Raw genomic sequence first — 11,648 nt, forward strand, 5'->3', positions numbered from 1 at the left:
ACTCCGTCAATTCACCTCATTTAAATTAAATATTTCACGTATTAGGCTTCACCTATTAAAATGAAGTTTAAGCCCACACGTCTAATTAATGATTAAGTAATTAAATTTACCTCTTTTGAGAAAAATATTTATATAAATTCCAAAAAAAAAAAAAAATTTGAAAACAAAAAATAATAACTTTAATAATAAAGTGATAGTTTGAAGAAAAATAGTAATTTTTTCAAAAATTTAACATAATTAAAAATCCTAAAAAAATTTATAAGACAAAGCACCTTGAGTCGGTCAAATTCAAAGATTTTGTTATCCAAATCCCCGTCAAAGGCATTAAATGGTTGCGACTCTCCGATATCCCGTCCGAGTTATTATTATACGATCAAAACAGAGAGGTAACTCAACTTTGAACAAAAAATAGAAGCAACCGCCCACTCTCTTGTTTCGAAATGGCAGCGTTTCCCGAAACAAGTCTTAGAACTTGTTTTATTTTTCTTTTCAATTTTCCCCAATAAACTCTATGAAAAAACAAAAACAAAAACAAAAAAAAAATCATTAAATAAGTAAAAGAACGCGGTTCTTTCTTTGGGTCCAAGAAAGGTTTTTGACTTACATGTTCCAAGTCGGTTTCTTTAATGTTTCTTTTGACATCCCACTTCGTACGTACCTTTGGTTTTCCGAAACGTTTCCTAATCAATCCAGTAAAAGTATTCCTAATTTTGGTAGGAAAAGGAAATTCTAATTTCTATTTAATAAGGCCACTAGCCAGTTCTACCGGAGGTCACATAACCAAAGTGGAAGCACAATTATGGCATGGTGCAGCCACTGCCGCAGAGCCAACAGAAAAGAATGCATCAACGGATTCTTGTAAGTTCCTTCATCTGCTCATAGACTTCCGACAATTTTACTGATAGAACTCATATGTTTAAATAAATGGCCGAACAACTTAAAATTTATTTGGACATATGGGTTTTCTCATATAATTGCCGGAACTCGCAATCCATAATTTCCATTATTTATCCTTCGATGTCGTTTTCCGCAATTTGTTTTACTTGTACCCCAAGTAAACCTTTAAGATATGTTCAAATTGAAGTAATATTGTGTAAAGAGATTTTTTTAAAAAACAAATTAATTAATTATTTTTTGTTGTTACATTGCAGTGTATGTCCTACATGTGGAAAGATCCTTGGAGAATTGGGTGTACGAAGAACTTGTAGCATTAGGAAATCCAGAATGAAAAGAGTGAAGAAGAAGAAGGCTGCAGATGATACAATAGGACTTGATTTTGCCTGCGGTTCTTCCAGTACAGTGATCCATGATCATGGGTATGTACATTAATTGTCATTTTTTTTTTTTATATATTTTTTTTTATTGATGAATCTGTAAATATATTGTAGATGATGTTCTACTTGTAGTTGTGGACAGGTTATTGAAGAACAACTTGTAAGCCGAGAAAATCTAGATCTCAATGAATAAAGGTGATGGGAAGCCATCGGAATGCCAGATATTGCGCCCCACTGTGATGTGGTTTTTAAAATTATTGTTAAATTTGAGATTATCATCTATTGGTGATTTTAAAAGCCACATCACAATTGGGAGAACACTAGAAGAACACCTAACATTTTCCGAAGCAATTATGGATGGAAGATTTTTCTTTTATTTTTGATTTTGTAAATATTAAACGTGGTATATTATCCTGATTTTAATGAAAGTTCGAAATTTTACCTACATAATTTTTTTTGTAAAACAATCCCTGCAATTATTGTCCAGATTGTTTGTAATTAAGGTAGGCAGTTACAAAAAATAAATAAATAAATAAATAAATCGAGAAGTGCTAATGAGCTAAACAAATGAACTCAGAAAAATTTTCAAACTGACGTGGCAAGGGTTTTTAAATTAAAAAAAATGCAATTCTCTCTCCCTTGTTTGCCACGTCAGTTTGAAAATTTTTCCGAGTTTATTTGTTTGGTTCCTTAGCACTCTCCAAAAAAATCTAGATCGGTGAAGAATACTAGAATGGTTCCTCTCAATTTTACTTAAAATTAAAATTAAAAAAAAAATTACACGTGGCATTTAAGAGAGACCATTTATTCTATTATTATTATTATTATTTTAATCTATATCATTTTATTTATTTATTTTTTATAAGGATTATAATTTTTTTTTTCCTAAAATCATATTTTTCAAATTGTGGGAAAAGAGAGATGTGGAGAGAGAAATAATAGGAGAAAATTTTGGGAAAAAAGTGACTAGAGAGAGAAATAGTATATTAACGGTGATCACTTAATAAGACAGTCACACGCAACCTCAAACGTTAAACGCAATTTTACATTTCTTGAGATGTATAATCCATGCAAAATGGTTTTAGGGAACAATTGAAGAGAAATGTTAGTAATTAACAACAGCTAGACTAAGTGAAATATTATATTTTGTTTGTCATTTGAGAATTTAGCTGTCAAATTCTAATATTAATTATATTTAAGTACTCCATTTATTAAATATTTGAAAAGTCACATAAGCATAATGATATTAATCTCCATTTAATAGTATAAAGACCAAATAATGATAATAATTAATTATACCCCTATTTAACCTTGTAGCTCTAGCTGATTCTTTGTTCCTCATTTTGTATTTTCTTTGCGCGCGTCGTCACTCTCTCTCTCTCTCTCCCACGTCCATCTTCAAGTGCGGCTGCCGCCCATGTCCCCTGCGCTTTCTGATCAAAGAAGGAAGGAAGGAGAGAGACGCTTGTTTGTACATAAGGTGAAACCTCTCAATTAATTTCAACTCTCTTTTCTTTTCTGTGTTTTTCTTGGAAATTATACAAAATTCCGTTCAACTTTTCTAAGGTTTTGAAATTACTTTCTAAAGTTGAAAAAAATTTAATTTATGGTGTCAAATTTTCTATTTCTTGCAATATCACATTTCCGTCAGGATTTTGGTTAAATCCGGTAAAAATTCTCAAAATACCCAATCTTTTATTATAAAAAATAAAATAAAAAATTGCTAAGATTCATGCCAACGTAAGGATTTAACGGAATTTGAAAAAATTCATAAGCCTAAATCTTTGTAAATTGTTTATTTATTTTTTAATATAAAAATATAGGAGTATTTTGAAAATTTTAACGAAAAATCCTTAACGAAGGAGATGTCTTCCTCCCCAAGTCTTAGAACTTGTTTTATTGTTCTTTTCAATTTTCCCCAATAAACTCAATAAATAAAAAAAAATCATTAAATAAATAAAAGAACGCGGTTCATTCTTTGGGTCCAAGAAAGGTTTTTGACTTACATGTTCCAAATCGGTTTCTTTAATGTTTCTTTTTGACGTACCTTTGGTTTTCCGAAACGTTTCCTAATCAATCCAGTAAAAGTATTCCTAGTTTTGGTAGGAAAAAGAAATTCTAATTTCTATATAATAAGGCCACCAGCCAGTTCTACCGGAGGTCACATAACCAAAGTGGAAGCACAATTATGGCATGGTGCAGCCACTGCCGCAGAGCCTGCAGAAAAGAATGCACCAACGGTTTTTTGTAAGTTTCTTTTTCCGACTCAGAGATTTTTGACAATTTTGCTGTTTGAACCCATCTGTCTCAATAAGTGGCTGAACAACCTAAAATTTATTTGGACATGAGTTTTCTCGTATAATTGCCGGGATTTGTAATCCATAATTTATCCTTTGATGTCGTTTTCCGCAATTTGTTTTACCTGTACCCCAAGTAAACCTTCAAGATATGTTCAAATTGAAGTAATATAGTGTAAAGAGATTTTTTTAAAAAAATTAATTATTTTTTGTTGTTACATTGCAGTGTCTGTCCAACATGTGGAAAGATCCTTGGAGAATTGGGTGTACGAAGAACTTGTAGCATTAGGAAATCCAGAATGAAAAGAGTAAAGAAGAAGAAGGCTACAGATACAATAGGACCTGATTTTGCCTGCGGTTCTTCCCGTACGGTGATCCATGATCATGGGTATGTACATTTTTTTTTTATTAAATTTTTTTTTAAAAATTTTTTTTATCTTTTTATTCTGATGGATGAATCTATAAATATATGGTACTGTAGATGCTGTTCTACTTGTGGAGAGGTTATTGAAGAACGACTTGTAAGCGAAGAAAATCCAGATCTCAATGAATAAAGGTGATGGGAAGCCAACGGAATGCCAGATATTGCGCGCTATAATTGCGTGAGGAGTGATCAAAAGTATAAAAGTTCAATGTTTGGTGTTCTTTTAGTTTCCTCCAAATTGTGATATAACTTTTACGATTATTGTTAAATTTGAGATTATTATTATTAACTTTTAATCTATTCGTGATTTTAAAAGTCACATCACAATTAAGAGGATTCTAAGAGAACACTAAAGGAACACCTAGCATTTTCCGAAGCAATTATGGATGAAAGATTTTTCTGTTTTTATTTTTGATTTTGTAAATATTAAATGTGATATATTATCCTGATTTTAATCGAAGTTTGAAATTTTACTTACATATTAAACAAAAAAAAGAAAATCCTTGCAATTATTGTCCAGATTGTTGGTAATTAAGGTAGGCAATTAAAAAAAAAAAAAATCTGGATCGTGGCACTATGTATATCGCTAGATAAAATAAAACAAATTTTGACTATGAAATAATTCATCTCTATTTAACAGTATCATGTTCCATTTTATTATGAATCTTTTCTCAAATCTTAATTCATTATTTTTAAATTAAATGGTCAGAATGATGTCATACTTGTAATTATTATTTTATCAATTCAAAATGTATTATCTCAATATTTATCCTATTTTTTAAAAAATAAATTTTTCATGTGATAAATCATTTAATTTCAAAATAATAATTACAATTTTTTTTAAAAAACAATATACATACTTCTCCTCTCAAATTACCACTTCATTTTTGTTAAACTAATTAATAATTAAGTGATTAAATTTACCTCTTTCTAGCTTAAACTTTTGAAACAACTACTAATTTAACATAGTATTGACTCCGTCAATTCACTCTATTTAAATTAAATATTTCACGTGTTAGACCTCACCTATTAAAATAGAGTTTAAGCACACACATCTAATTAATGATTAAGTAATTAAATTTACCTGTTTCGAAAAAAAAATATTTGTATAAATTTGAAAAAAAAAAAAACTAAAATTAAAATTTGAAAACAAAAAATAATAACTTTAATAATAAAGTGATAATTTGAAGAAAAATAGTAATTTTTCAAAAAATTTAACATAATTAAAAAATCCTAAAAAAATTTATAAGACAAAGCACCTTGAGTCGGTCGAATTCAAGATTTTGTTATCCAAATCCCCGTCAAAGGCATTAAATGGCTGCCACTCTCCTCTCCACCAGGACACATGTGCGGCCAAAAAGCTTTTTATCCGATATCCCGACCAAGTTATTATTATACGATCAAAACAGTGAGGTAACTCAACTTTGAACAAAAAATGGAAGCAACCGCCCACTCTCTTTTCCATGCCAAGCTTCCAAAGCCTCCCACAAATTTTTCATCTCTTCCCTTCTTACATTCTAAAGCTTCCTTTCTTGCCTCTACTTCACTCCCATTTCACTCCTCTTCTAAGGGCTTACACTTGCAAGGCTTTAGCATCAAAGCAAGGAAACAGAGGAATCCTGGAGCTGTACATGCTTCTGATGAGGCTGAAAGCCCTCCAACAGATGTTGCACAAAGATGGCTTCTTGAACCTGTTGGTCAGTGAGCTCTCTCTTTCCATATTACTTTACAAGATTGATGTATAGAGCTTTTAGGGAAGATGGGTACGTGAAAAAAAGGAAAAGGGAAGATGGTTGTTTAGTGAAATTTTGCTATATTTGTAAAATGCAGTAGAAATCTAGAGATAAAGTTCAACAATCTTTTATCACTCCAATGTGAACTGCAGTTGACCGTTGTTTTGATCTCAATTTGAGAGACTCTGAAACCCATATGGATCATATGCTTATTGAATTTGACAAACGTTGTTTAGTAGATTGTTGTACGAGTGGCGTACAACTGAAATGACGTGGCATAGAAAATCTGTCATTATTTTTATTGTTTTTTTTTAATTTTATATTATGAGGGCTGATGTTTAACTGTCACGCAATTTGAGTTTTACGAGAGTGAGTCGTATAACAATTTACTAAATAACATTATTCATTATTCATTGAATATATGTAAACCAGTCATGTGGATCAGCAAAAAAGTTGTTAGCTTCCTTTGATCACATATTGGTGGTGTAAATTTGCACCTTGGAACTGAGTGACTTCTTCAAATGGCCCCCATACTTATTTATGGTTTTAGGCAATTCAATGTCATGTTTGTTGCTAACATTCTCATTTATAAACAATCTCTTTGATTTCTGATTTTCTTTTGGACTTAAAATTAACAGTATGTTGGGCAATTTTAGCTAAAGAGGAAAGAAGTGATGAGAACATAAGTAAATTTTGTAGTACTTTTTTTAAAAGAAGACAAGAGAAAGTGTTAAAAATGGGGGTTTCTTATATTTGTTTGTACACTAGGCTTTAAATATTGTACATGAACACTTCCTTCCACCGTTTTGGACAGAGGTGTAATGGAGGCCTATTCCCTTTATCTCTGTTGAATTCTTTCCTTGTTAGATATCGAAAATGAGAAGTGGTTAAAATATTTATTCACTTTACTTCCCTTCTTTCCACTTCTCGCAATTTAATTATGGAATTGATGTTGAAAGAGAATGACCAGCAAGACATTGATATCTCCATCATTCGATGTCATGAAATCATTTACTTAAATCATTCATTTACTCGTTTGCCTGCAAATTGCTGGCTAATCCTACTCAATCTGAAACATCAATCACTTAAAACAAGCAAATTGCTGGCTGATCCCACTCACTCTGAAACATCAATCACTTAGAAGTTAGAAGTTTCATTCACTAGAGGAACATTGCTTTTCAATGGGAGTATGTATAATCTATGTTCTTATATTAACCGAGGGAGTCACAGCAAATAAAAGAATCAATTACATGCTTTTGTGATTAAACACTTATATCAAGATAAGCTTTCTCAAGGTGTTAGCATATCGAGGCTGCCAAGCCCTTGATTATAATAACACTTATTTATAATCAACCCCTGTATATCTCATTACCAATAAGTGAAGTGGCAGAAAGAACTCAGCAAGGGAGAAGGGTGATTGGACCGAAACAACAATGAAAAATTTGTACTGATCACCAACAGATTGAGTGGTTGACTTGTAGCCTGCCTTGAAATAGGGGCTTTCAAGTTGACTATTATCAACTGGCCATGTGCCCTTTTACAATTGCATAAAATATGTGTCATTGTGCTGAGTTCTATTTGGATGCTCCACATCAAAATTCCTATCTTAAACTCCAAGCTGTTGGGTTCTAGTGGTAAGAAGATTTTTTTTTCTTTACAGAATAGTTACTAATGTATGATAAGAGACCCAAATTATAGCATCAAATCTCCCGATTTTCCTTTCTTCATGGACTATAGGACTCATATTTGTGCTTTCGTTCAAAAGTTACAAAGAGGAACTTCTGTGCTGTTGTTATTAATAAACTTTAAGTAATAGTCTTAAGATTATTTGGCTCAGGTTGCAATCCTCTCATGATGCATTTTTGTTTAAGAAATAACAATTTGTTTACATTTTTGCTACTTGGTAGGTGATGGAGATTCAAGACACATAGGCTTCAAAGTCAAAATGCCAGATGCATATGAAATCGTTTCTGTAAGTACTCTTAGCATCTGTTACAATAATTCCATGTATAACATAACTATGCAGCAAGATGACTTGTTTATTTGGACATCATCTAGAGCGAGGTGACTGTTGGCCGAGTTCCTGAGAAAGCGGATTTGGTGATTCCAGTTGCAACAGGTATTTCCACCTGAATCCCTTGTGAAGCACGGATGCTATTTCATACACCATCAAATAAGTTTCAAGGTTGTCACCATGTGATTTCCTTCCCGCTATTCCAACTAGTTTTATACAGTAAAATAACATGGAAGTGATCACAAAGATTCATGGAATGAAATTTTGTACTAAAAATTGTGTCGATTGGCTTTGCAAGACTTCTAACTATAATTTTTGCATGTTGTGATTTGTATTTTTGGTCTAACATTTCATACCCTCATAGAGCATGTTGTGGATTGCATAATTTTAAATACCTCAATCTTCCACATTGTTGGATCTTGAAGATGGTGGTGTAACCTGTGAGGATGTTGATCTCATGGAAGACAACTATTTGAGGGAGAAATAGTTATTAGAAACTTACCACCATATCATCCTTTTATAGATGCAATAGTGTCTCTTCACAACAGGTGTAATTCTTCTGCTTAACAGATCTATTCATGGTGAACAGGCATCTCCCATGGGAAACCTAAGGTTATGGTATATGAGTGTGCATATTATTATGATGTGATCACCTACCACATTCCTTCAAACACCACCAGCTGAATTAAATCTGTTGATCTTTTTTGAAGATAAAGAGTCTGTCCTTTTCTTTTTTAGTATAAATTAAAGCCATTTACTTCTTCTTCTTTTTTTTTTTGTTTCAATTGTAATCAACTAATTTATCATTTACAATTATTTGGATTTATTAATATTTTTAACTGAAGCTAAAAATTGATTTTTATTTAATTCCAGATCAACAATTATGAAATATCTTGAAACATTTCTTTCCTACCTAACAGTATCTGGTCTGCATGCCCGCATTCGGAAAAAAGAAGGGAATCTCTTGATCACAGATTTGGATAGCACCAATGGGACATTCATTGATGAAAAGCGGCTGAGTCCTGGAGTTGTTGCCATTGTGTCATCCGGAAGTGTCGTTACATTTGGTACCTTGTCATTAACTTAAACATATTTACTTAGGGTTTGTTTGATACGGAATGTCTATTCCATTAGGAAAAATGAATAGTTTTTATTCGGAATAGAAGAAAGTGGAATAGAATAGCCTTAGTGTTAGAGTATATGTCAAGAATAGAATCCTTATCATGTACTCTTAACACTTGGAATAACCATTCTAATAGGAGTGACTATTCCTTAACTATTCCTCAATTTAAGGAAATAGTCATTCCCATGAGAATGACTATTCAAATGCTATTCCATTCCATCTTCTATTCCCAATAAAAACTATTCATTTTCTCAATAGAATAGTCATTCTGTGTACCAAACATACCTTTAATTCGTATTTATTTTATGGTATATACACTCATTTATTTCGTTTTACTGCATTGGTGAGCTCCAACTTTAACCTTTTAAACTACTTAGAGCACTCACATTGGCTTAGTCATTTCTTACTTTTATCTAAAATAGATAAGCAAAACACTAAAAAACCCTATGCATCTCAAACGCAAAATACATTCTTGTTGCATTTGTGAACAAATATACTATTTATCTCTCTGCATCTCTCTTTTCCCAAAAGTTGAAAAATAGGATCTTTAGGAAAAAATACAATCTTTATATATATATATATATATATATATATAGATGAAAAAAATAGATAATTGGATGTATGGTGTCTTTTAAAACTTATTAGCTAAACTAAATAAAGTGGGTTTTGATTAGCCATTTTGCATAAACCAATGTGAATGCTCTTATAAAAATAAAAATAAGAAACTAAAACTTTTTAAACTCTAAATTAAGTCAACCCTCATTACCTTCTGTATGTATATGTTTTTGGGGTTATGATGTTGATGGTAGATGTTATTTCCATTCCTTCTGAATCCTGCTAGTGAAAAAGTGGGAGAAGGTTGTCTTCCACCAAGGCTAATAGGAAACCCAAAGATGATTCTCATTGTTATAGATTTTAAGTATTAATATGCAGTACCATGTCCTGTTCATAGTCCAACTCAAGCCCCATGAAAACCTGAAAACCATAATCTGAACAATAAAATTGTGCTGTTGTCCAAATCAATATTAGCCAGAACCCTTCAAAGATGCTAATACAATTCATGGTACAAAAGGTTTGATTCTTTTTCTTTGACAATAAAAGTAAACCAATAAATCCTAAAATTTCTCATGTTGATGGAAATGCAAAGCATTCATATTTATGATATTTCATAATTGATTTTTCTTTAGATGGCTTCAAGAAAAATGTAATAGTTTGCTTGTCATGATCTATGAGTTGAGAGTATAGCATACTTGTATAAAATGACTACACTATGGTTAACCTTGAATAATATGATTGTGACAACTGAAAATTCGTTGACCAGTCTGTTATTTTCAGATGTCTGACATAATCCCTCTTGTTTCACAATGTTTACCACCCAATCTTGGTTGTCACATTAAGCAAATTGTTTAGATTTATAGTTAAAAACTGGCTCTAAGGCTGGTCATCTTGTGGAAAGACACCAAAAATGGTTGGATTGATTGCCATTTGTGCCATGTAGTCAATAAGATGTTACAATTTCAAGTGTCCCACATGGGTTAAGTGCAATGTTGATCATATGTATATAAGTGGATGCCAAAGTCAGTTTTCAATGATGAGTTCAACTTGAAGTTTGTATATGCTCCCGTGATTTACATATCATATGAACGCTTGTAATGAAATTACCCACAAAGAAAGGAAATATTATTTAAAACTGCATTCATGGTTGGTTGTCTGGGCAGCATTTTTTTATTTTATGAGCTTCAGAAGTTCCATCTTTAGCTGCTTAACTTTGGATCCCTTTTATTGGTAGGGGATACTCATTTGGCAATGTTTCGAGTTTCCAAGCTTGAAAATGTGGAAGCTGCAAGCAAAGCAGAAGAATCTGAAGATAAAGTAGGGTCTGAAAAACCATCTGAGGCTACTGAAGCAAGTTGAAATTGAGCATATGATTGTAAAATATATAATTAGTGACTGAATAAATTCTATTTTCTGATTGGAAATTTGAAATTACTTGAATTTTGTACTGGACCCTGTCAAAGAACATATCTTTTTCCAATTTTGTCTGGCAATGACATCTTGACCTAATTTTTTTTCCCATGGCAAATAAAGATTCAAACACAAAGAGAAAAAGAGCAAAAGAAGACCAAAGAGAGCCAAAAAAAAAAAAAAAAAAGAGAAGAAGAATAACAGAGAATGGAAATGCATCCAATTATAAGTGTAGAAGCGGTCCATCTAACTAGATTGTGTGCAGTTCAATCGTCTAAAAGTCGATCAGAGTCGCTGCCAACAGGGTTTACTTGTCAATCAAAATGAAGACCTTGATTGCAGAGGGTGGATATAACAAGCAAGAAATCTCCTTCCACAATGATACAATTAAGACCCAAATTAGAAGATTTCCTAATAGCCAAAAGTGCAGCCTTTGTTTAACAAATTGTGGGAACGGAATTTCCCTGTCCAAGCATTATAGGTTAGAATACATAAAAAAAACTAGGGAAAAATATAATTTGGCTCCCCAAATTATCAGTCATTTTCAATTTAGCCCCCCTAAAGTTCAAAAAATGATAAAGTAGCCTTCCAAACTACCAACCAGTTGCAATTTGGCCACTCCATTAGTCCGTCAAATTGGATGGAAAATTCAATATTACGTCGTTTTGGCAAGGGTAAGTTACTAAAATACCCTTTGAAAAAAAATCAAATTAAAAAGAAATCCCTTAAAACAATGTCGTTTATGGAATTTATCTTCTCTTTCACTCAACAAGTTGTCCCCTTCTCCCTCAAAGTGAAAAACAACGTTTGCTATCAGA

General features: G+C 32.0%; 1 protein-coding gene across 1 annotated transcript; it reads left to right on the top strand.

Annotated features, from left to right (window-relative positions):
- The first annotated feature begins 5,355 nt into the window (after window positions 1–5,355).
- On the top strand, window positions 5,356–10,867 carry LOC132164190 (uncharacterized). Its single transcript, XM_059574628.1, has 5 exons — window positions 5,356–5,692; window positions 7,636–7,700; window positions 7,787–7,847; window positions 8,663–8,809; window positions 10,655–10,867. Exons 1-5 carry the CDS (start codon window positions 5,431–5,433, stop codon window positions 10,777–10,779), a joined length of 660 nt encoding a protein of 219 aa, XP_059430611.1. The 5' UTR covers window positions 5,356–5,430; the 3' UTR covers window positions 10,780–10,867.
- The last annotated feature ends 781 nt before the right edge of the window (window positions 10,868–11,648 follow it).

The sequence above is a fragment of the Corylus avellana genome, chromosome ca10 (genome assembly GCF_901000735.1).
Source record: "Corylus avellana chromosome ca10, CavTom2PMs-1.0".
NCBI lineage: Eukaryota > Viridiplantae > Streptophyta > Magnoliopsida > Fagales > Betulaceae > Corylus > Corylus avellana.

What these genes read in the sequence shown, in the direction of transcription:
- LOC132164190 (XM_059574628.1), top strand. Translation starts at nt 5,431, where the DNA reads ATGGAAGCAACCGCCCACTCTCTTTTCCATGCCAAGCTTCCAAAGCCT. An exon ending in ATGGCTTCTTGAACCTGTTG is followed by an intron (nt 5,693 to 7,635) that starts GTCAGTGAGCTC and finishes GCTACTTGGTAG; the next exon opens with GTGATGGAGATTCAAGACAC. An exon ending in CGGAAGTGTCGTTACATTTG is followed by an intron (nt 8,810 to 10,654) that starts GTACCTTGTCAT and finishes TTTTATTGGTAG; the next exon opens with GGGATACTCATTTGGCAATG.